The following is a 26,930-nucleotide window of genomic DNA, read 5'->3' as shown; positions in this document are numbered from 1 at the left end:
ATACACACATGTACTGTATACACATAATGCCCCAGCTCACATGTATATAATACATATAAATTACATCTCATACACACATGCACTGTATACCCATAATGCCCCAGCTCACATGTATGTAATGCATATAAATTACACCTCATACACACACATGTACTGTATACCCATAATGCCCCAGCTCACATATATGTAACGCATATAAATTACACCTCATACACACATGTACTGTATACCCATAATGCCCCAGCTCACATGTATATAATACATATACATTATACCTCATACACACACATGTAATGTATACCCATAATGCCCCAGCTCACATGTATGTAATGCATATAAATTACACCTCATACACACATGTACTGTATACCCATAATGCCCCAGCTCACATGTATATAATACATATAAATTACACCTCATACACACATGTACTGTATACCCATAATGCCCCAGCTCACATGTATATAATACATATAAATTACACCTCATACACACATGTACTGTATACCCATAATGCCCCAGCTCACATGTATATAATACATATAAATTACACCTCATACACACATGTACTGTATACCCATAATGCCCCAGCTCACATGTATATAATACATATAAATTACACCTCATACACACATGTACTGTATACCCATAATGCCCCAGCTCACATGTATATAATACATATAAATTACACCTCATACACACATGTACTGTATACCCATAATGCCCCAGCTCACATGTATATAATACATATAAAATACACCTCATACACACATGTACTGTATACCCATAATGCCCCAGCTCACATGTATATAATACATATAAATTACACCTCATACACACATGTACTGTATACCCATAATGCCCCAGCTCACATGTATATAATACATATAAATTACACCTCATACACACATGTACTGTATACCCATAATGCCCCAGCTCACATGTATATAATGCATATAAATTACATATCATACACACATGCACTGTATACCCATAATACCCCAGCTCACATGTATATAATACTTATAAATTACACATCATACACACATGTACTGTATACACATAATGCCCCAGCTCACATGTATATAATACATATAAATTACATCTCATACACACATGCACTGTATACCCATAATGCCCCAGCTCACATGTATGTAATGCATATAAATTACACCTCATACACACACATGTACTGTATACCCATAATGCCCCAGCTCACATGTATGTAATGCATATAAATTACACCTCATACACACATGTACTGTATACCCATAATGCCCCAGCTCACATGTATATAATACATATACATTACACCTCATACACACACATGTACTGTATACCCATAATGCCCCAGCTCACATGTATGTAATGCATATAAATTACACCTCATACACACATGTACTGTATACCCATAATGCCCCAGTTCACATGTATATAATACATATAAATTACACCTCATACACACATGTACTGTATACCCATAATGCCCCAGCTCACATGTATATAATACATATAAATTACACCTCATACACACATGTACTGTATACCCATAATGCCCCAGCTCACATGTATATAATACATATAAAATACACCTCATACACACATGTACTGTATACCCATAATGCCCCAGCTCACATGTATATAATACATATAAATTACACCTCATACACACATGTACTGTATACCCATAATGCCCCAGCTCACATGTATATAATACATATAAATTACACCTCATACACACATATACTGTATACCCATAATGCCCCAGCTCACATGTATATAATGCATATAAATTACATATCATACACACATGCACTGTATACCCATAATACCCCAGCTCACATGTATATAATACTTATAAATTACACATCATACACACATGTACTGTATACACATAATGCCCCAGCTCACATGTATATAATACATATAAATTACATCTCATACACACATGCACTGTATACCCATAATGCCCCAGCTCACATGTATGTAATGCATATAAATTACACCTCATACACACACATGTACTGTATACCCATAATGCCCCAGCTCACATGTATGTAATGCATATAAATTACACCTCATACACACATGTACTGTATACCCATAATGCCCCAGCTCACATGTATATAATACATATACATTACACCTCATACACACACATGTACTGTATACCCATAATGCCCCAGCTCACATGTATGTAATGCATATAAATTACACCTCATACACACATGTACTGTATACCCATAATGCCCCAGTTCACATGTATATAATACATATAAATTACACCTCATACACACATGTACTGTATACCCATAATGCCCCAGCTCACATGTATATAATACATATAAATTACACCTCATACACACATGTACTGTATACCCATAATGCCCCAGCTCACATGTATATAATACATATAAATTACACCTCATACACACATGTACTGTATACCCATAATGCCCCAGCTCACATGTATATAATACATATAAATTACACCTCATACACACATGTACTGTATACCCATAATGCCCCAGCTCACATGTATATAATACATATAAATTACACCTCATACACACATGTACTGTATACCCATAATGCCCCAGCTCACATGTATATAATACATATAAATTACACCTCATACACACATGTACTGTATACCCATAATGCCCCAGCTCACATGTATATAATACATATAAATTACACCTCATACACACATGTACTGTATACCCATAATGCCCCAGCTCACATGTATATAATACATATAAATTACACCTCATACACACATGTACTGTATACCCATAATGCCCCAGCTCACATGTATATAATACATATAAATTACACCTCATACACACATGTACTGTATACCCATAATGCCCCAGCTCACATGTATATAATGCATATAAATTACATATCATACACACATGCACTGTATACCCATAACACCCCAGCTCACATGTATATAATACATATAAATTACACATCATACACACATGTACTGTATACACATAATGCCCCAGCTCACATGTATATAATACATATAAATTACATCTCATACACACATGCACTGTATACCCATAATGCCCCAGCTCACATGTATGTAATGCATATAAATTACACCTCATACACACACATGTACTGTATACCCATAATGCCCCAGCTCACATATATGTAACGCATATAAATTACACCTCATACACACATGTACTGTATACCCATAATGCCCCAGCTCACATGTATATAATACATATAAATTACACCTCATACACACATGTACTGTATACCCATAATGCCCCAGCTCACATGTATATAATACATATAAATTACACCTCATACACACATGTACTGTATACCCATAATGCCCCAGCTCACATGTATATAATACATATAAATTACACCTCATACACACATGTACTGTATACCCATAATGCCCCAGCTCACATGTATATAATACATATAAATTACACATCATACACACATGTACTGTATACCCATAATGCCCCAGCTCACATGTATATAATACATATAAAATACACCTCATACACACATGTACTGTATACCCATAATGCCCCAGCTCACATGTATATAATACATATAAATTACACCTCATACACACATGTACTGTATACCCATAATGCCCCAGCTCACATGTATATAATACATATAAATTACACCTCATACACACATGTACTGTATACCCATAATGCCCCAGCTCACATGTATATAATGCATATAAATTACATATCATACACACATGCACTGTATACCCATAATACCCCAGCTCACATGTATATAATACTTATAAATTACACATCATACACACATGTACTGTATACACATAATGCCCCAGCTCACATGTATATAATACATATAAATTACATCTCATACACACATGCACTGTATACCCATAATGCCCCAGCTCACATGTATGTAATGCATATAAATTACACCTCATACACACACATGTACTGTATACCCATAATGCCCCAGCTCACATGTATGTAATGCATATAAATTACACCTCATACACACATGTACTGTATACCCATAATGCCCCAGCTCACATGTATATAATACATATACATTACACCTCATACACACACATGTACTGTATACCCATAATGCCCCAGCTCACATGTATGTAATGCATATAAATTACACCTCATACACACATGTACTGTATACCCATAATGCCCCAGTTCACATGTATATAATACATATAAATTACACCTCATACACACATGTACTGTATACCCATAATGCCCCAGCTCACATGTATATAATACATATAAATTACACCTCATACACACATGTACTGTATACCCATAATGCCCCAGCTCACATGTATATAATACATATAAATTACACCTCATACACACATGTACTGTATACCCATAATGCCCCAGCTCACATGTATATAATACATATAAATTACACCTCATACACACATGTACTGTATACCCATAATGCCCCAGCTCACATGTATATAATACATATAAATTACACCTCATACACACATGTACTGTATACCCATAATGCCCCAGCTCACATGTATATAATACATATAAATTACACCTCATACACACATGTACTGTATACCCATAATGCCCCAGCTCACATGTATATAATACATATAAATTACACCTCATACACACATGTACTGTATACCCATAATGCCCCAGCTCACATGTATATAATACATATAAATTACACCTCATACACACATGTACTGTATACCCATAATGCCCCAGCTCACATGTATATAATACATATAAATTACACCTCATACACACATGTACTGTATACCCATAATGCCCCAGCTCACATGTATATAATACATATAAATTACACCTCATACACACATGTACTGTATACCCATAATGCCCCAGCTCACATGTATATAATACATATAAATTACACATCATACACAAATGTACTGTATACCCATAATGCCCCAGCTCACATGTATATAATGCATATAAATTACACCTCACACACACATGTACTGTATACCCATAATGCCCCAGCTCACATATATATAATGCATATAAATTACATCTCATACACACACATGTACTGTATACCCATAATGCCCCAGCTCACATATATATAATACATATAAATTACATCTCATACACACATGTACTGTATACCCATAATGCCCCAGCTCACATGTATATAATGCATATAAATTACACCTCATACACACATGTACTGTATACCCATAATGCCCCAGCTCACATGTATGTAATGCATATAAATTACACCTCATACACACATGTACTGTATACCCATAATGCCCCAGCTCACATATATATAATACATATAAATTACATCTCATACACACACATGTACTGTATACCCATAATGCCCCAGCTCACATGTATATAATACATATAAATTACATCTCATACACACACATGTACTGTATACCCATAATGCCCCAGCTCACATGTATATAATGCATATAAATTACACCTCATACACACATGTACTGTATACCCATAATGCCCCAGTTTGAAATTATTCTAATAATTTTTATATAAAAATACAAGCCTCTCTTTAGAGGTAACAACAAGCTGTGCTAAGACACAAATCGCATATACACATGTACTCATAAAGTAGGTTAACTATTTAATACAGACATTTTTCTAAAATATTCTCTATCTGGCATAGTTTTAGCAGCCAAACAGGGAGAGCTGATTTAAGTTAAAAAATACACATTATATATATATATATATATATATATATATATATATATATATATATATATATATATATATATATATATATGCACACTTATAACACATATGATACATGGAATTAACAATGCATCTCAGTAAAATGTAATATACTCCCTAGTGTTCATGGGTTTTCATGTATAGTAAAACCATAGAAATATACAAAGTGTAGAATATTTATTTAATAAATACATCTGTCATACTCATTATCCTCTATTTTTGCCTTGAGTTTACATAATAATTTTGCTTCAAGTTTACACAATAATGTCCTTTAACCTAAGATAGAGACATTTTTACCTAGTAGGGGTTAAAATAGAATTAAGTGTTTCAAAGCTGCGACACAATATAGGGAGGATCTAGCGCTTTTAACCTATCAGCATGTTTTAAAGGATATATAAGATCTAGGAAGGAATAGACACACTAGGCTATGAATACGGCAGACTGCCGAAACGCATAAGCCTGTGTGCTGCGCTCTCCTCTCACATTAGTATTTTTTGTAGGTGGCAAGCTGTCACGTTTTAATTTTTGGGAATAAATTTTGCTATTTTAATTGTCGGAGTGTGGGATTGTCTTTTTTGATGTACTTTATACAAGTCATAGTTACAGAGTTGTGTTTTTAACTATTTTTCAGGCACGCTAGATACAACTTCTATTTCTGCTGCCTTTTTAACTACAACTAGTAAAAGTTACATTTTAAGTGGAAAAATATATACTTTATGTGTAGAAAGAGCATACTTTTCCCTATTCTCTTAATAGGGTTTTTCCCTTGATATAAATGTTGTAATATGCTCTAAGCACACTCCCAGCCAGTTACCTCTTTCTACAATATAGACAACAAGGTCAGCTGGGAGAAAATAGAATTTTTGCCTTTTTGCAGCAAAATCTGGGATCACTTCCCTTTGTTTTGCTGTATTGTAAGAGACCTGTTGAGCGGCTATTGCATTAGTGATTTGCATTTGTATAAGGTGACACTTGTAGGTTTCTGGTTACTACAATGGGGATCACAGTTTACTTTCAGTCTGGTAACTTTACAATGGGGATCACGGTTTACTTTCAGTCTGGTAACTTTACAACAGGGATCACGGTTTACTTTCAGTCTGGTAACTTTATAATGGGGATCACAGTTTACTTTCAGACTGGTAACTTTCTAATGGGGATCACGGTTTACTTGCAGTCTGGTAACTTTACAATTGGGATCACAGTTTACTTTCAGTCTGGTAACTTTACAATGGGGATCACGGTTTACTTTCAGTCTGGTAACTTTACAATGGGGATCACGGTTTACTTTCAGTCTGGTAACTTTACAATGGGGATCACGGTTTACTTTCAGTCTGGTAACTTTACAATGGGGATCACGGTTTACTTTCAGTCTGGTAACTTTACAATGGGGATCACGGTTTACTTTCAGTCTAGTAACTTTACAATGGGTATCACAGTTTACCTTCAGTCTGGTAACTTTATAATGGGGATCACGGTTTACTTTCAGTCTGGTAACTTTACAATGGGGATCACGGTTTACTTGCAGTCTGGTAACTTTACAATGGGGATCACGGTTTACTTTCAGTCTGGTAACTTTACAATGGGGATCACAGTTTACTTTCAGTCTGGTAACTTTATAATGGGGATCACGGTTTACTTTCAGTCTGGTAACTTCATAATGGGGGTCACAGTTTACTTTCAGTCTGGTAACTTTACAATGGGGATAACGGTTTACTTTCAGTCTGGTATCTTTACAATGGGGATCACAGTTTACCTTCAGTCTGGTAACTTTATAATGGGGATCACGGTTTACTTTCAGTCTGGTAACTTTACAATGGGGATCACGGTTTACTTTCAGTCTGGTAACTTTATAATGGGGATCACGGTTTACTTTCAGTCTGGTAACTTCATAATGGGGATCACAGTTTACTTTCAGTCTGGTAACTTTACAATGGGGATAACGGTTTACTTTCAGTCTGGTAACTTTACAATGGGGATCACGGTTTACTTTCAGTCTGGTAACTTTATAATGGGGATCACAGTTTACCTTCAGTCTGGTAACTTTATAATGGGGATCACGGTTTACTTTCAGTCTGGTATCTTTACAATGGGGATCACAGTTTACTTTCAGTCTGGTAACTTTATAATGGGGATCACGGTTTACTTTCAGTCTGGTAACTTTATAATGGGGATCACGGTTTACTTTCAGTCTGGTAACTTTACAATGGAGATAACGGTTTACTTTCAGTCTGGTAACTTTACAATGGGGATCACGGTTTACTTTCAGTCTGGTAACTTTACAATGGGGATCACGGTTTACTCTGATAGCTTGTGCTCAGCTTGTAATACAAGCTGTGAAGTATATTGTGTAACAAACATGTCTGTGTTTTTGCGCTGGAATATCAGAATAACATTTACCCCTCGTTTCTTGATAGCCTTGTTCAGTAGTTTCACCACATCTGCTCCCTCCACCCCACTCGCTTTAAATCGCTTTGTCCATGTCAGCAATATTCCCTGAAATGCAGAGAAGAATAATGTAAATAAAAACAATACAAATATCTGTGTGGTCACTCATTTATAGCTGGGCCACCGCATGTCATATGGCGCTGCTGCAATGTTACTTAACAGTCAGGACCTCTTGGTAAGGTGGGCCCACTCACCTCATCTAACTTAGTTTGCTGGCACGGGAAAGAGAAGGTGAAGCCGACTGGAAGCTTCTTGTCTTTTATCTGCTTCTTCTCCATGAAGTTTCCAAGACATTCAGCAACGTGATCAAAAAGCTGCAAAGAACAAAGAGAATCATACGGCTACAATTCGACACATCATACTTTCGCTATCACATATGTCACGCTGTCCCATACGGAAAAAGAGAAAAAAAAGAGAGAGAAAGAAAGTGAAAGGGCGAGAGAAAGAGCGAGCGAAAGAGCAAGAAAACAAATTATGCTTACCTGATCATTTCATTTCCTTCTGTATGAGGAGAGTCCACGGCATCATTCCTTACTGGAAATACTGAACCTGTCCACCAGGAGGAGGCAAAGACAACCCAGCCAAAGGCTCAAATACTTCCCCTACTTCCCTCATATCCCAGTCATTCTGCCAAGGGAACAAGGAACAGTAGGAGAAATATCAGGGTAAAAAAATGGTGCCGGAAGAGAAAAAACAGAATTTATGTTTACCTGATAAATTTCTTTCTCCAACGGTGTGTCCGGTCCACGGCGTCATCCTTACTTGTGGGATATTCTCTTCCCCAACAGGAAATGGCAAAGAGCCCAGCAAAGCTGGTCACATGATCCCTCCTAGGCTCCGCCTACCCCAGTCATTCGACCGACGTTAAGGAGGAATATTTGCATAGGAGAAACCATATGGTACCGTGGTGACTGTAGTTAAAGAAAATAAAATATCAGACCTGATTAAAAAAACCAGGGCGGGCCGTGGACCGGACACACCGTTGGAGAAAGAAATTTATCAGGTAAACATAAATTCTGTTTTCTCCAACATAGGTGTGTCCGGTCCACGGCGTCATCCTTACTTGTGGGAACCAATACCAAAGCTTTAGGACACGGATGAAGGGAGGGAGCAAATCAGGTCACCTAAATGGAAGGCACCACGGCTTGCAAAACCTTTCTCCCAAAAATAGCCTCAGAAGAAGCAAAAGTATCAAACTTGTAAAATTTGGTAAAAGTGTGCAGTGAAGACCAAGTCGCTGCCCTACATATCTGATCAACAGAAGCCTCGTTCTTGAAGGCCCATGTGGAAGCCACAGCCCTAGTGGAATGAGCTGTGATTCTTTCGGGAGGCTGCCGTCCGGCAGTCTCGTAAGCCAATCTGATGATGCTTTTAATCCAAAAGGAGAGAGAGGTAGAAGTTGCTTTTTGACCTCTCCTTTTACCTGAATAAACAACAAACAAGGAAGATGTTTGTCTAAAATCCTTTGTAGCATCTAAATAGAATTTCAGAGCGCGAACAACATCCAAATTGTGCAACAAACGTTCCTTCTTTGAAACTGGTTTTGGACACAGAGAAGGTACGATAATCTCCTGGTTAATGTTTTTGTTAGAAACAACTTTTGGAAGAAAACCAGGTTTAGTACGTAAAACCACCTTATCTGCATGGAACACCAGATAAGGAGGAGAACACTGCAGAGCAGATAATTCTGAGACTCTTCTAGCAGAAGAAATCGCAACTAAAAACAAAACTTTCCAAGATAATAACTTAATATCAACGGAATGTAAGGGTTCAAACGGAACCCCCTGAAGAACTGAAAGAACTAAATTGAGACTCCAAGGAGGAGTCAAAGGTTTGTAAACAGGCTTGATTCTAACCAGAGCCTGAACAAAGGCTTGAACATCTGGCACAGCTGCCAGCTTTTTGTGAAGTAATACCGACAAGGCAGAAATCTGTCCCTTCAGGGAACTTGCAGATAATCCTTTTTCCAATCCTTCTTGAAGGAAGGATAGAATCCTAGGAATCTTAACCTTGTCCCAAGGGAATCCTTTAGATTCACACCAACAGATATATTTTTTCCAAATTTTGTGGTAAATCTTTCTAGTCACAGGCTTTCTGGCCTGAACAAGAGTATCGATAACAGAATCTGAGAATCCTCGCTTCGATAAAATCAAGCGTTCAATCTCCAAGCAGTCAGCTGGAGTGAAACCAGATTCGGATGTTCGAACGGACCCTGAACAAGAAGGTCTCGTCTCAAAGGTAGCTTCCAAGGTGGAGCCGATGACATATTCACCAGATCTGCATACCAAGTCCTGCGTGGCCACGCAGGAGCTATCAAGATCACCGACGCCCTCTCCTGCTTGATCCTGGCTATCAGCCTGGGGATGAGAGGAAATGGCGGGAACACATAAGCTAGTTTGAAGGTCCAAGGTGCTACTAGTGCATCCACTAGAGCCGCCTTGGGATCCCTGGATCTGGCCCCGTAGCAAGGAACTTTGAAGTTCTGACGAGAGGCCATCAGATCCATGTCTGGAATGCCCCACAGGTGAGTGACTTGGGCAAAGATTTCCGGATGGAGTTCCCACTCCCCCGGATGCAATGTCTGCCGACTCAGAAAATCCGCTTCCCAATTTTCCACTCCTGGGATGTGGATAGCAGACAGGTGGCAGGAGTGAGACTCCGCCCAAAGAATAATTTTGGTTACTTCTTCCATCGCTAGGGAACTCCTTGTTCCCCCCTGATGGTTGATGTACGCAACAGTCGTCATGTTGTCTGATTGAAACCGTATGAACCTGGTCCTCGCAAGCTGGGGCCAGGCCTGGAGAGCATTGAATATCGCTCTCAGTTCCAGAATATTTATCGGTAGAAGAGATTCTTCCCGAGACCAAAGACCCTGAGCTTTCAGGGATCCCCAGACCGCGCCCCAGCCTATCAGACTGGCGTCGGTCGTGACAATGACCCACTCTGGTCTGTGGAACATCATCCCTTGAGACAGATTGTCCAGGGACAGCCACCAACGGAGTGAGTCTCTGGTTCTCTGATTTACTTGTATCTTCGGAGACAAGTCTGTATAGTCCCCATTCCACTGACTGAGCATGCACAGTTGTAATGGTCTTAGATGAATGCGCGCAAAAGGAACTATGTCCATCGCCGCCACCATCAACCCGATCACTTCCATGCACTGAGCTATGGAAGGAAGAGGAACGGAATGAAGTATCCGACAAGAGTCCAGAAGCTTTGTTTTTCTGGCCTCTGTTAGAAAGATCCTCATTTCTAAGGAGTCTATAATTGTTCCCAAGAAGGGAACCCTTGTTGACGGGGATAGAGAACTCTTTTCCACGTTCACTTTCCAGCCGTGAGATCTGAGAAAGGCCAGGACAATGTCCGTGTGAGCCTTTGCTTGAGGAAGGGACGACGCTTGAATCAGAATGTCGTCCAGGTAAGGTACTACTGCAATGCCCCTTGGTCTTAGCACCGCTAGAAGGGACCCTAGTACCTTTGTGAAAATCCTTGGAGCAGTGGCTAATCCGAAAGGAAGCGCCACGAACTGGTAATGTTTGTCCAGGAATGCAAACCTTAGGAACCGATGATGTTCCTTGTGGATAGGAATATGTAGATACGCATCCTTTAAATCCACCGTGGTCATGAATTGACCTTCCTGGATGGAAGGAAGGATAGTTCGAATGGTTTCCATCTTGAACGATGGGACCTTGAGAAATTTGTTTAAGATCTTGAGATCTAGGATTGGTCTGAACGTTCCCTCTTTTTTGGGAACTATGAACAGATTGGAGTAGAACCCCATCCCTTGTTCTCTTAATGGAACAGGATGAATCACTCCCATTTTTAACAGGTCTTCTACACAATGTAAGAACGCCTGTCTTTTTATGTGGTCTGAAGACAACTGCGACCTGTGGAACCTCCCCCTTGGGGGAAGTCCCTTGAATTCCAGAAGATAACCCTGGGAGACTATTTCTAGCGCCCAAGGATCCAGAACATCTCTTGCCCAAGCCTGAGCGAAGAGAGAGAGTCTGCCCCCCACCAGATCCGGTCCCGGATCGGGGGCCAATATTTCATGCTGTCTTGGTAGCAGTGGCAGGTTTCTTGGCCTGCTTTCCCTTGTTCCAGCCTTGCATTGGTCTCCAAGCTGGCTTGGCCTGAGAAGTATTACCCTCTTGCTTAGAGGACGTAGTACCTTGGGCTGGTCCGTTTTTACGAAAGGGACGAAAATTAGGTCTATTTTTTGCCTTGAAAGGCCGATCCTGAGGAAGGGCGTGGCCCTTACCCCCAGTGATATCAGAGATAATCTCTTTCAAGTCAGGACCAAACAACGTTTTCCCCTTGAAAGGAATGTTTAGTAGCTTGTTCTTGGAAGACGCATCAGCCGACCAAGATTTCAACCAAAGCGCTCTGCGCGCCACAATAGCAAACCCAGAGTTCTTAGCCGCTAACTTAGCCAATTGCAAAGAGGCGTCTAGAGTGAAAGAATTAGCCAATTTGAGAGCATTGATTCTGTCCATAATCTCCTCATAAGGAGGAGAGTCACTATCGAGCACCTTAAGCAGTTCATCAAACCAGAAATATGCGGCAGTAGTGACAGGGACAATGCATGAAATGGGTTGTAGAAGGTAACCCTGCTGAACAAACATCTTTTTAAGCAAACCTTCTAATTTTTTATCCATAGGATCTTTGAAAGCACAACTATCCTCTATGGGAATAGTGGTGCGTTTGTTTAAAGTAGAAACCGCTCCCTCGACCTTGGGGACTGACTGCCATAAGTCCTTTCTGGGGTCGACCATAGGAAACAATTTTTTAAATATGGGGGGAGGGACGAAAGGAATACCGGGCCTTTCCCATTCTTTATTAACAATGTCCGCCACCCGCTTGGGTATAGGAAAAGCTTCTGGGAGCCCCGGCACCTCTAGGAACTTGTCCATTTTACATAGTTTCTCTGGGATGACTAAATTTTCACAATCATCCAGAGTGGATAATACCTCCTTAAGCAAAATGCGGAGATGTTCCAATTTAAATTTAAATGTAATCACATCAGATTCAGCCTGCTGAGAAATGTTCCCTAAATCAGTAATTTCTCCCTCAGACAAAACCTCCCTGGCCCCCTCAGATTGGGTTAGGGGCCCTTCAGAGATATTAATATCAGCGTCGTCATGCTCTTCAGTAACTAAAACAGAGCAGCCACGCTTACGCTGACAAGGGTTCATTTTGGCTAAAATGTTTTTGACAGAATTATCCATTACAGCCGTTAATTGTTGCATAGTAAGGAGTATTGGCGCGCTAGATGTACTAGGGGCCTCCTGAGTGGGCAAGACTCGTGTAGACGAAGGAGGGAATGATGCAGTACCATGCTTACTCCCCTCACTTGAGGAATCATCTTGGGCATCATTGTCATTATCACATAAATCACATTTATTTAAATGAATAGGAATTCTGGCTTCCCCACATTCAGAACACAGTCTATCTGGTAGTTCAGACATGTTAAACAGGCATAAACTTGATCAGAAAGTACAAAAAACGTTTTAAAATAAAACCGTTACTGTCACTTTAAATTTTAAACTGAACACACTTTATTACTGCAATTGCGAAAAAACATGAAGGAATTGTTCAAAATTCACCAAATTTTCACCACAGCGTCTTAAAGCCTTGAAAATATTGCACACCAATTTTGGAAGCTTTAACCCTTAAAATAACGGAACCGGAGCCGTTTTAAGCTTTAAACCCCTTTACAGTCCCTGGTATCTGCTTTGCTGAGACCCAACCAAACCCAAAGGGGAATACGATACCAAATGACGCCTTCAGATGTCTTTTATAAGTATCAGAGCTCCTCTCACATGCGACTGCATGCCATGCCTCTCAAAAACAAGTGCGCAACACCGGCGCGAAAATGAGACTCTGCCTATGCTTTGGGAAAGCCCCTAAAGAATAAGGTGTCTAAAACAGTGCCTGCCGATATTATTATATCAAAATACCCAGATAAAATGATTCCTCAAGGCTAAATATGTGTTAATAATCAATCGATTTAGCCCAGAAAAAGTCTACAGTTTAAATAAGCCCTTGTGAAGCCCTTATTTACAATCGTAATAAACATGGCTTACCGGATCCCATAGGGAAAATGACAGCTTCCAGCATTACATCGTCTTGTTAGAATGTGTCATACCTCAAGCAGCAAGGGACTGCAAACTGTTCCCCCAACTGAAGTTAATTGCTCTCAACAGTCCTGTGTGGAACAGCCATGGATTTTAGTTACGGTTGCTAAAATCATTTTCCTCATACAAACAGAATTCTTCATCTCTTTTCTGTTTCTGAGTAAATAGTACGTACCAGCACTATTTGAAAATAACAAACTCTTGATTGAATAATGAAAAACTACAGTTAAACACTAAAAAACTCTAAGCCATCTCCGTGGAGATGTTGCCTGTACAACGGCAAAGAGAATGACTGGGGTAGGCGGAGCCTAGGAGGGATCATGTGACCAGCTTTGCTGGGCTCTTTGCCATTTCCTGTTGGGGAAGAGAATATCCCACAAGTAAGGATGACGCCGTGGACCGGACACACCTATGTTGGAGAAACTAAATTTTGGTCCGCCCATCGGAGTATACGGGTGGGGGCCGTGGACTCTCCCCATACAGAAGGAAATTAAATTATCAGGTAAGCATAATTTATGTTTTCCTTCTTCATATGAGGAGAGTCCATGGCATCGTTCCTTACTGTTGGGAAAACTATACCCAAGCTCTAGAGGACACTGAATGATAACGGGAGGGGTAAAGAAAAGGCAGACCCTAATCTGAGGGCACCACAGCCTGTAAAACCTTTCTCCCAAAAGCTGCTTCAGCCGAAGCAAAAACGTAAAATTTGTAGAATTTTGAAAAAGTATGTAAGGAAGACCAGGGTAGCCGCCTTACAAATCTGCTCCATAGAGGCCTCGTTCTTAAAGGCCCAAGAGGAAGCCACCGCTCTAGTGGAATGAGCCGTAATCCTTTGAGGAGGTCTAAGTCCCGCTGACTCGTAAACTAAGCATAAAACACTCCTCAACCAAAAGGATAAGGAAGTCGAAGAGGCCTTCAGACCCTTACGCTTCCCAGAGTAGATAACAAGCAAGGAAGAAGTTTTTCTAAAATTCTTAGTAGCTTAAAGGTAAAACTTCAAAGCTTGAACAACATCCAGTTTATGAAGTAAACGTTCCTTCGAAGAAGGATTAGGACACAAGGAAGGAACCACAATCTCCTAATTGATGTTACGATCAGACACCACCTTGGGAAGGAAACCCAAGCGGGTTGAAACACCAGATAAGGAGGCTCACATTGCAAGGCTGCCATTTCAGAAACCATGCGTGCTGATGCAATAGCCAATAGAAAAAGAACCTTCCAGGACAACAATTTAATGTCAAGCGAATGCATAGGCTCACACAGAGCCAGTTGCAAAAACTTAAGAACAAGATTCAAACTCCAAGTTGGAGCGTGAGGTCTAAATACAGGTCTGATCCTGATGAAGGATTGCACGTCAGGGAGCTCAGCGAGTCTCTTGTGCAGCAAAACAGAAAGGGCCGAAATCTGTCCCCTCATGGAACTTGCAGAAAGGCCCTTCTCCAGACCTTCTTGGAGGTAGGAAATAATCCTGGGAGCCTTGACTTTATGCCAGGCAAAACCACGCTCTTCACACCAGAGCAAGTAAGCTCTCCACACCTTATGGTAGATGCAACGAGTAACAGGCTTACAAACCTGAATGAGAGTGTCAATAACCCTCTCAGAGAAACCTCTCTTGGCTAAGACTAAGGGGCCGAATTATCACTGTGCGAGCGGACATGATCCGATATTGCGGATCATGTCCTCTGCACATCGATAAATGCTGACAACATATGCTCTCGGCATTTATTATTGCACCAGCAGTTCTTGAGAACTGCTGGTGCAATACCGCCCCTGCAGATTCGCGGCCAAGCAGGGGGTGTCAATTAACAGATCGTATTTGATCGGGTTGATTTCTGGCGATTTCTGTCCATTGCCTCAGAGCAGGCGGACAGGTTATGGAGCAGCGGTCTTTAGACCTCTGCTTCATAACTTGTGTTTCCGGTGAGCCTGAAGGCTAGCCAGAAACACGGGGCATGAAACTCCGTACGGAGCTTGATAAATATGCCCCTAAGCGTTCAATTTCCACGCAGTCAGCCTCAGAGAATCAAGATTTTGATGAACAAAGGTACCCTGTTCCAGCAGATCCCTGCAACAAGGTAACCTCCATGGAGGAGATGAGGACATCCCCACCAGGTCCGTGAACTACATCCTTCGCGGCAACGATGGCGCAATCAGTATCACTGATGCTTGCTCCTGCCTGATGCGGGCCAGAAGGGAGAAGTGGCAACGGTGGAAAAAAATGAGATTGAACCTCCAAGGCACTGCTAATGCATCTATTAGCTCCGCCGGGAATTGAGCCGGGACGCCATGAGATCTATCTCTGGCGTCCCCCACTTGCTGCATATCTCTGCAAACACCTTGGGATGGAGAGACCATTCCCCCGGATGAAAGGATTGTCTGCTGAGGAAATCCGCTTCCCAGTTGTCCACACCCGGAATGTGGATCGCTGACAGCAAGCAGTGGTGGGTCCCCGCCCATTCTAGAATCCGAGATACTTCCCTCATTGCTAGGGAGCTCCTCATTCCCCCTTGATGGTCGTTCCCCCCTGAGGTTATGTTGTCTGATTGAAATCTGATAAACTGGGACGAACCCAGAAGAGGCCAAACCTTTAAAGCATTGAAGATCACTCAAAGTTCCAAAATGTTGATCGGGAGGAGAGATTCCTCTCGAGTCCACATGCCCTGTGCCTTCCTGGCACCCTAAACAGCTCCCCATCCTGATAGACTTGCTTCCGTAGTCACAATCTTCCAGGATGGTCTCAAGAAGGAAGTCTCTTGGGACAGGTGATTTGGACAGAGCCATCAGGAAAGCGATTCTCTCGAGCGGTTGTCCAGAGAAATCTGTTGCGACAGATCCGAATGATCGCTGTTACACTGTCTCAGCATGCACAGCTGAATTGGTCTGAGATGAAATCTGGCAAAAGGAATGATGTCCATGCAGGACACCATGAGACCAATCACCTCCATACACTGAGCCACAGAGGGCCTTAAGGAGGTCTGGAGGGCAAGACAAGTGGAAGTTAGCTTGTAACGTCTCTAGTCTGTAAGGAATATCCTCATGGATATGGAGTCTATTATAGTACCCAGGAATTCCACCCTGATACTGGGAATAATAATAAGAAAACAAATTATGCTTACCTGATAATTTTCTTTTCTTCTGACGGGGAGAGTCCACAGCTGCATTCATTACTTTTGTGAATTCAGAGCCTGGCCACCAGGAGGAGGCAAAGACACCCCAGCCAAAGGCTTAAATACCTCCCCCATTCCTCATCCCCCAGTCATTCTGCCGAGGGAACAAGGAACAGTAGGAGAAATATCAGGTGAAAAAAGGCGCCGAAGAATAAACTAAAACACGGCCACTCCTATAAAAAACGTGGGCGAGGAGCTGTAGATTATCCTCGTCAGAAGAAAAGAAAATGATCAGGTAAGCATAATTTATGTTTTTCTTCTTAAACGGGGAGAGTCCACAGCCAAGCTATAGAGGACACTGAATGCAAAAAAAGGGCAGGTAGACAAGGCGGCCCATTCGAAGGGCACCGCAGCCTGAAATTACCCAAACCAAACAAAAAACTGTTGTACAGAGCAGAACAATAAGACTGAAAGGACTAAGTAACTGCCCAACAGTTAAATCCAGCAAGGCCCAGATAGAGACCGCTCAAAATCGCTAGATTCCACCAAGAACAAAGCCCCCAAAGAGACAAGTCCCGCAGGCTCCAAGCCCGTACAAATTCCACATATTTCCAGAAGGGAAAAAGAAAGTGAAAGACTCAACAAGAGATCTAAAATCTCAGCAACTAGGATAAAGAGGAACCCCAGCAAAATCAAGTGCAAACCAAGGTTGCAACAAGACAAAAAAAATGAATAGAGAATAAACTCCAATGACCGACCAGAAGGAAGGGAAAAAAAACCCTACCCCTATCGGAAAGAAAGTCCAAATGACCATGAACCATCCTAATGAAAACCCAGAGGGACAAGGCAGATCCCATACCTCACACAGAGTGCAGACTGCACTCATGAAAAAGCGATCAAGGAATAAACAGATACACCCCAGAACTGCCAAAAATTAGCACCATAAGCACTTATCGTGCTCCAGATGAAGCTCCCTGCTCCTACACTGTGACACAAGACTAGTAGACACTAGTCACGAACACTAGCCTATCAAGCTAGAAACTGCACCAGAAATCTCCCACAGACGGAACCCTCCAGGAAGTGCAGGAACCAACTCCCTCCCGGACAAAAAGAGGGAAAGCAGGAAAAATCAGAAACCCAGCAGAAAACAGCTCCCTGCTGAGTAAAAAACTCAGCTAAACTCCACCTATGGAGAGATCACAAGATCTAGAGAAGAACACGGTCAAGGCTCAACCGAGCCAATAGGCCTCAGAATGTTAAAAGTATAACCAGCACCAACAGCTGTATTCCAACCAACAACCCTTGAGTGGCAAAGCCTCAAAGCCAACCATTAGGCTACATGGGCTGCTTCATCGAAGCAATGGACCCAGCACCAAAACGACTGTCATGTCCGAAGGTAGGGAAATAAATAAATCCCTGTACCACCCAGAAATCCAAAAAAGACTAAACGTATCAAAGGGTAGGCAAACCCCGACCATATGTAACAAGACTGGCATGCTAAACCAAGCCAGAACAGTACATAGTACGATCTCGGGTGCCAGAACCCAGAACCAGATTCCTTCCCAACAAGAAGGTATACTTCCAGCTAAAGGAGACCACATTGAATTAGTGTTAGCACGATACCAGAATCCACCCCTACATGACACTGTACACACAAGGCAGAAGGACCCCTCTCTGTGCATAAGTCGGATACTATGGTATATCCCGATCCCCTTAAGGGGAGGGAAATGCAAGAGACAACTGCTCACCCACCCACAGGCACGGAGCATACGTCATCCAACAGATGGCAAAAACAGTACCGACTGAAGAGGCTCCAGCCGGCTGCAACAGACAGCCTAGAGGCCAATCAATCAGCCAGCGAGCCCACCCATAAAGTGGAAAGGCTGTAATAAGAGATCAGTCACCCGCTTGCTAGGTAACTAAATAGCCATCAGGCCCTAAGCATCCCAGAGACAGGGAATATAATTCTTCAAAACTCTAGAAGAAGCTGCTAAGAAATAGTGCAGCTCTGCAACAGAGTCTGCAATATTCCAAACGATACATCTGGGTCCAGCTCTCGGTATAGACCAAGGGACAAAAAGATGACGAACATCGATATCCCAAGAAACTACATATCAAACCGATATGTCGTAAGAAAAGGTAGCTCCAGGACAAAAAACGAGACCAACGCATTCTCCAGAGCCCCCAAAAACATGGGAGCAGACAAGAAGCAGTATGAGGAAGAAACGAAAACGCCCGAACTTCCAGAACCGATGACCCACCAACCATCCCCAGAAAGGAAAAAAGGAAGGCTAAGTCACCTCGCCCCTTAGGAAGAGGTACCAAGGTCAAAAACCTCAAAAGAGTAGGTCAAAAGAATACCATAGGAGGGATAAGAAACCGTCCCAATCTGGTACCCCAGAAGTTTAAGGAGACGTCTAAACCTCCAATCCAAATGGGAATGGAGAAACTAGCTCCAAAGTCAAAGAGTCTTCGGAACGCTTCTTAGCAGGATTTGCTTCTGGAACCCCACCAACAAACAGGAACAGGACCAAGAGGACTGAGTACAAACCCTTTGATGCCCCACCCAAAAAAGAAGCAATGAGAACCAGCCTTACATCAATGAATGAAAAGGCCTCCTCTCTTAGCCCCGTCAAGGGCAGAGTCTTAAACCAAAAGAATTAAACTCTCATGGTGTTCCTCACCATGGCAATTCCTATCCAAAGGGAAAGGATTATCATACTGAAGGAGGAACCATAGCATAATGATCCTCTCAACTGAGAGAGAACTTACCACCCAACCAGGTCAGCCAGATATACCAGCACCACGTGGATGGTATAGACCTTTAAGGAACAGAAACCAGAGCCAGACCAGGACAAGCCTGCTACAGAGGGCACTCCGGAACTAAACCAGGTCACAGAAAAATCAAAAACCCAGAAGGGATCGACAAAGGATCTTAGAAATATGTAACTAACACCTTAACATGCAACTGTCCAAGCGACCACAAAATCGCTGGTATCGAATTCCAGAGAAGAAATTTTTCCCCACGGGGGAAAATATAACAAACATGAGCTTCCAAAAAACAAAAACAAATACATCCTAACCTTATCAACGAAAAAGAGGGCAGCACTCACAGGTGAACGCCCAAGAAAAATGGGTACCCTGACAGGACCAGCCAATCAGAAACCCCATTCTCCCGAAGCTCAGAACTCATTCTCCCGAAGCTCAGAACTGGAATAAGATACCCCAAAGAAAAAGTTAAATTGGAGACGACAAGGAGATTAACTTCATCCCCCACGTCTAACCCAGCTTGCCGTCCGGAACAGAAGACAGAGGGCCCCTCAACCCATCCGGACTGGGATCCTCCAGAACTGCCAAAACATGCCGCAGCAGGACACAAAGGCGCGCCAGTCTATAACGAAAAGCAAGACTTACCACTGCCGGAGGAACTGACGACCCCGACCCGAGGATTGAACCCCTGAAGCCTCAGAGTAAACCGCATCCCCAGAAGGATGATCCTACCCAGACGATCCCTCGCCTGATGAGCCCTGGTTGACGGAACACGGACAGTATCTCATCAGCATCTCCCTTCCTGGAAGCTGTAAATGCACCAATGCCATAGATATGGCCACGCGGAACCATGCCATAACCTCTGGAGGAAACAAGCCATCTTCCGGAGAAGGGGTAACGGCATTGGGGACACCTGCTTGCGTAGCCAAAGAAGGATCTAGGGCACTCACCTCACCAGATATGGGGACCCCAGGGGCGGATGGCTCAGCGGACTCTAAATTCCCTATTTCGGGAGAAAAGAGCACTCTAAAGCGGCATGCGGAACATAACTGTTGGGCACGGATTACCTGGGCCATTTCATACTCTTCGCAAGAAGTAGAATCTGAATCAGAGACATCCGTCTCCAAAAAGTCAGAATCCTCCATAACTAGGATAGAAATTATGGCAAGAAAAATAAAAAATGGCACCTTACACCTCCAATGGCTGGGGCACTCACCATCTCCTATGACCCAGATGACTAGCGAAACACTCTCTCCGTCGCCACGCGGTCAGGAATACAGAATGGAGACTAGAAAACATAATTTATGTAAGAACTTACCTGATAAATTCATTTCTTTCATATTAGCAAGAGTCCATGAGCTAGTGACGTATGGGATATACATTCCTACCAGGAGGGGCAAAGTTTCCCAAAACTCAAAATGCCTATAAATACACCCCTCACCACACCCACAAATCAGTTTAACGAATAGCCAAGAAGTGGGGTGATAAGAAAAAAGTGCGAAGCATAAATATAAGGAATTGGAATAATTGTGCTTTATACAAAAAAATCATAACCACCACAAAAAAAGGGTGGGCCTCATGGACTCTTGCTAATATGAAAGAAATGAAATTATCAGGTAAATTCTTACATAAATTATGTTTTCTTTCATGTAATTAGCAAGAGTCCATGAGCTAGTGACGTATGGGATAATGACTACCCAAGATGTGGATCTTCCACGCAAGAGTCACTAGAGAGGGAGGGATAAAATAAAGACAGCCAATTCCGCTGAAAATAATCCACACCCAAAATAAAGTTTAAATCTTATAATGAAAAAAAAAAAAAACTGAAATTATAAGCAGAAGAATCAAACTGAAACAGCTGCCTGAAGTACTTTTCTACCAAAAACAGCTTCAGAAGAAGAAAACACATCAAAATGGTAGAATTTAGTAAAAGTATGCAAAGAAGACCAAGTTGCTGCTTTGCAAATCTGATCAACCGAAGCTTCATTCCTAAACGCCCAGGAAGTAGAAACTGACCTAGTAGAATGAGCTGTAATCCTTTGAGGCGGAGTTTTACCCGACTCGACATAAGCATGATGAATTAAAGATTTCAACCAAGATGCCAAAGAAATGGCAGAGGCCTTCTGACCTTTCCTAGAACCAGAAAAGATAACAAATAGACTAGAAGTCTTTCGGAAATTCTTAGTAGCTTCAACATAATATTTCAAAGCTCTAACTACATCCAAAGAATGCAATGATTTCTCCTTAGAATTCTTAGGATTAGGACATAATGAAGGAACCACAATTTCTCTACTAATGTTGTTAGAATTCACAACCTTAGGTAAAAATTTAAAAGAAGTTTGCAACACCGCCTTATCCTGGTGAAAAATCAGAAAAGGAGACTCACAAGAAAGAGCAGATAATTCAGAAACTCTTCTGGCAGAAGAGATGGCCAAAAGGAACAAAACTTTCCAAGAAAGTAATTTAATGTCCAATGAATGCATAGGTTCAAACGGAGGAGCTTGAAGAGCCCCCAGAACCAAATTCAAACTCCAAGGAGGAGAAATTGACTTAATGACAGGTTTTATACGAACCAAAGCTTGTACAAAACAATGAATATCAGGAAGATTAGCAATCTTTCTGTGAAAAAGAACAGAAAGAGCAGAGATTTGTCCTTTCAAGGAACTTGCAGACAAACCTTTATCCAAACCATCCTGAAGAAACTGTAAAATTCTCGGAATTCTAAAAGAATGCCAGGAAAAATGATGAGAAAGACACCAAGAAATATAAGTCTTCCAGACTCTATAATATATCTCTCTAGATACGGATTTACGAGCCTGTAACATAGTATTAATCACAGAGTCAGAGAAACCTCTTTGACTAAGAATCGTTCAATCGTTCAATCTCCATACCTTTAAATGTAAGGATTTGAGATCCTGATGGAAAAAAGGACCTTGCGACAGGTCTGGTCTTAACGGAAGAGTCCACGGTTGGCAAGAGGCCATCCGGACAAGATCCGCATACCACAACCTGTGAGGCCATGCTGGAGCTACCAGCAGAACAAACGAGCATTCCTTCAGAATCTTGGAGATTACTCTTGGAAGAAGAACTAGAGGCGGAAAGATATAGGCAGGATGATACTTCCAAGGAAGTGACAATGCATCCACTGCTTCCGCTTGAGGATCCCTGGATCTGGACAGATACCTGGGAAGTTTCTTGTTTAGATGAGAGGCCATCAGATCTATTTCTGGAAGTCCCCATATTTGAACAATCTGAAGAAAAACCTCTGGGTGAAGAGACCATTCGCCCGAATGTAACGTTTGGCGACTGAGATAATCCGCTTCCCAATTGTCTATACCTGGGATATGAACCGCAGAAACTAGACAGGAGCTGGATTCCGCCCATACCAGAATTCGAGATACTTCTTTCATAGCCAGAGGACTGTGAGTCCCTCCTTGATGATTGATGTATGCCACAGTTGTGACATTGTCTGTCTGAAAACAAATGAACGATTCTCTCTTTAGAAGAGGCCATGACTGAAGAGCTCTGAAAATTGCACGGAGTTCCAAAATATTGATCGGTAATCTCACCTCCTGAGATTCCCAAACCCCTTGTGCTGTCAGAGACCCCCACACAGCTCCCCAACCTGTAAGACTTGCATCTGTTGAAATTACAGTCCAGGTCGGAAGAACAAAAGAAGCCCCATGAACTAAACGATGGTGATCTGTCCACCACGTCAGAGAGTGTCGTACAATCGGTTTTAAAGATATTAATTGAGATATCTTTGTGTAATCCCTGCACCACTGGTTCAGCATACAGAGCTGAAGAGGTCGCATGTGAAAACGAGCAAAGGGGATCGCGTCCGATGCAGCAGTCATAAGACCTAGAATTTCCATGCAGAAGGCTACCGAAGGGAATGATTGTGACTGAAGGTTTCGACAAGCTGATATCAATTTTAGACGTCTCTTGTCTGTCAAAGACATAGTCATGGACACTGAATCTATCTGGAAACCTAAAAAGGTTACCCTTGTCTGAGGAATCAATGAAATTTTTGGTAAATTGATCCTCCAACCATGATCTTGAAGAAACAACACAAGTCGATTCGTATGAGATTCTGCTAAATGTGAAGAGCAAGTACCAAGATATCGTCCAAATAAGGAAATACCACAATACCCTGTTCTCTGATTACAGACAGAAGGGCACCAAGAACCTTTGTAAAAATTCTTGGAGCTGTTGCTAGGCCAAACGGTAGAGCCACAAACTGGTAATGCTTGTCTAGGAAAGAGAATCTCAGAAACTGATAGTGATCTGGATTAATCGGAATATGCAGATATGCATCCTGTAAATCCATTGTAGACATATAATGCCCTTGCTGAACAAAAGGCAGGATAGTCCTTACAGTTACCATTTTGAATGTTGGTATCCTTACATAACGATTCAATATTTTTAGATCCAGAACTGGTCTGAAGGAATTCTCCTTCTTTGGTACAATGAAGAGATTTGAATAAAACCCCAGCCCCTGTTCCAGAACTGGAACTGGCATAATTACTCCAGCCAACTCTAGATCTGAAACACATTTCAGAAATGCTCGAGCCTTCGCTGGGTTTACTGGGACACGGGAAAGAAAAAATCTCTTTGCAGGAGGCCTTATCTTGAAGCCAATTCTGTACCCTTCTGAAACAATGTTCTGAATCCAAAGATTGTGAATGGAATTGATCCAAATTTCTTTGAAAAAACGTAATCTGCCCCCTACCAGATGAGCTGGAATGAGGGCCGCACCTTCATGTGGACTTAGGAGCTGGCTTTGGTTTTCTAAAAGGCTTGGATTTATTCCAGACTGGAGATGGTTTCCAAACTGATACCGCTCCTGAGGATGAAGGATCAGGCTTTTGTTCCTTGTTGTGACGAAAGGAACGAAAACGATTATTAGACCTAAATTTACCTTTAGATTTTTTATCCTGTGGTAAAAAAGTTCCTTTCCCTCCAGTAACAGTTGAGATAATAGAATCCAACTGAGAACCAAATAATTTATTACCCTGGAAAGAAAGGGAAAGCAGAGTAGACTTAGAAGACATATCAGCATTCCAAGTTTTAAGCCATAAAGCTCTTCTAGCTAAAATAGCTAGAGACATATACCTGACATCAACTCTAATGATATCAAAGATGGCATCACAAATAAAATTATTAGCATGTTGAAGAAGATTAATAATGCTATGAGAATTATGATCTGTTACTTGTTGCGCTAAAGCTTCTAACCAAAAAGTTGAAGCTGCAGCAACATCCGCTAAAGATATAGCAGGTCTAAGAAGATTACCTGAACACAAGTAAGCTTTTCTTAGAAAGGATTCAATTTTCCTATCTAAAGGATCCTTAAAGGAAGTACTATCTGCCGTAGGAATAGTAGTACGCTTAGCAAGAGTAGAGACAGCCCCATCAACCTTAGGGATTTTGTCCCAAAACTCTAATCTGTCAGATGGCACAGGATATAATTGCTTAAAATGTTTAGAAGGAGTAAATGAATTACCCAAATTATTCCATTCCCTGGAAATTACTTCAGAAATAGCATCAGGGACAGGAAAAACTTCTGGAATAACTACAGGAGATTTAAAAACCTTATTTAAACGTTTAGATTTAGTATCAAGAGGACCAGAATCCTCTATTTCTAATGCAATTAGGACTTCTTTAAGTAAAGAACGAATAAATTCCATTTTAAATAAATATGAAGATTTATCAGCATCAACCTCTGAGACAGAATCCTCTGAACCAGAAGAACCATTATCAGAATCAGAATGATGATGTTCATTTAAAAATTCATCTGAAAAATGAGAAGTTTTAAAAGACTTTTTACGTTTACTAGAAGGAGGAATAACAGACATAGCCTTCTTAATGGATTTAGAAACAAAATCTCTTATGTTATCAGGAACACTCTGAGTATTAGATGTTGACGGAACAGCAACAGGTAATGTAACAGTACTAAAGGAAATATTATCTGCATTAACAAGTTTGTCATGACAATCAGTACAAACAACAGCTGGAGGAACAGATACCACAAGTTTACAGCAGATACACTTAGCTTTGGTAGATCCAGCACCAGGCAGCGATTTTCCAGAAGTATCTTCTGACTCAGTGTCAACGTGGGACATCTTGCAATATGTAATAGAAAAAACAACATATAAAGCAAAATTGATTAAATTCCTTAAATGACAGTTTCAGGAATGGGAAAAAATGCCAGTGAACAAGCTTCTAGCAACCAGAAGCAATAAATAATGAGACTTAAATAATGTGGAGACAATAATGACTCCCATATTTTTTTAGCGCCAAAAAAGACGCCCACATTATTTGGCGCCTAAATGCTTTTGGCGCCAAAAATGACGCCACATCCGGAACGCCGACACTTTTGGCGCAAAAAAAACGTCAAAAATGACGCAACTTCCGGCGACACGTATGACGCCGGAAACAGAAAAACATTTTGCGCCAAAAAAGTCCGCACCAAGAATGACGCAATAAAATGAAGCATTTTCAGCCCCCGCGAGCCTAACAGCCCATAGGGAAAAAAGTCAAATTTTAAGGTAAGAAAAAATTGATTTATTCATATGCATTATCCCAAATATGAAACTGACTGTCTGAAATAAGGAACGTTGAACATCCTGAGTCAAGGCAAATAAATGTTTGAATACATATATTTAGAACTTTATAAAAAAGTGCCCAACCATAGCTTAGAGTGTCACAGAAAATAAGACTTACTTACCCCAGGACAC

The 26,930-nt window shown here is 41.3% G+C and overlaps 1 protein-coding gene across 1 annotated transcript in view; it reads right to left on the bottom strand.

The window, feature by feature from the left end:
• The window catches only part of LOC128639733 (hexokinase-1), a 285,985-nt gene that overhangs the window by 146,029 nt on the left and 113,026 nt on the right, over positions 1-26,930 (bottom strand). The window contains exons 4-5 of the mRNA XM_053691849.1: positions 8,375-8,494; positions 8,133-8,228 (exon numbers count right to left, since the gene is read on the bottom strand). Of these exons, the coding sequence (XP_053547824.1) occupies positions 8,133-8,228; positions 8,375-8,494 (216 nt within the window). The remainder of the gene's footprint in view (positions 1-8,132; positions 8,229-8,374; positions 8,495-26,930) is intronic.

The sequence above is a fragment of the Bombina bombina genome, chromosome 9, assembly GCF_027579735.1.
Source record: "Bombina bombina isolate aBomBom1 chromosome 9, aBomBom1.pri, whole genome shotgun sequence".
Classification (NCBI taxonomy): Eukaryota; Metazoa; Chordata; class Amphibia; order Anura; family Bombinatoridae; genus Bombina; species Bombina bombina.
This window is presented reverse-complemented; position numbering and strand designations above follow the sequence as displayed.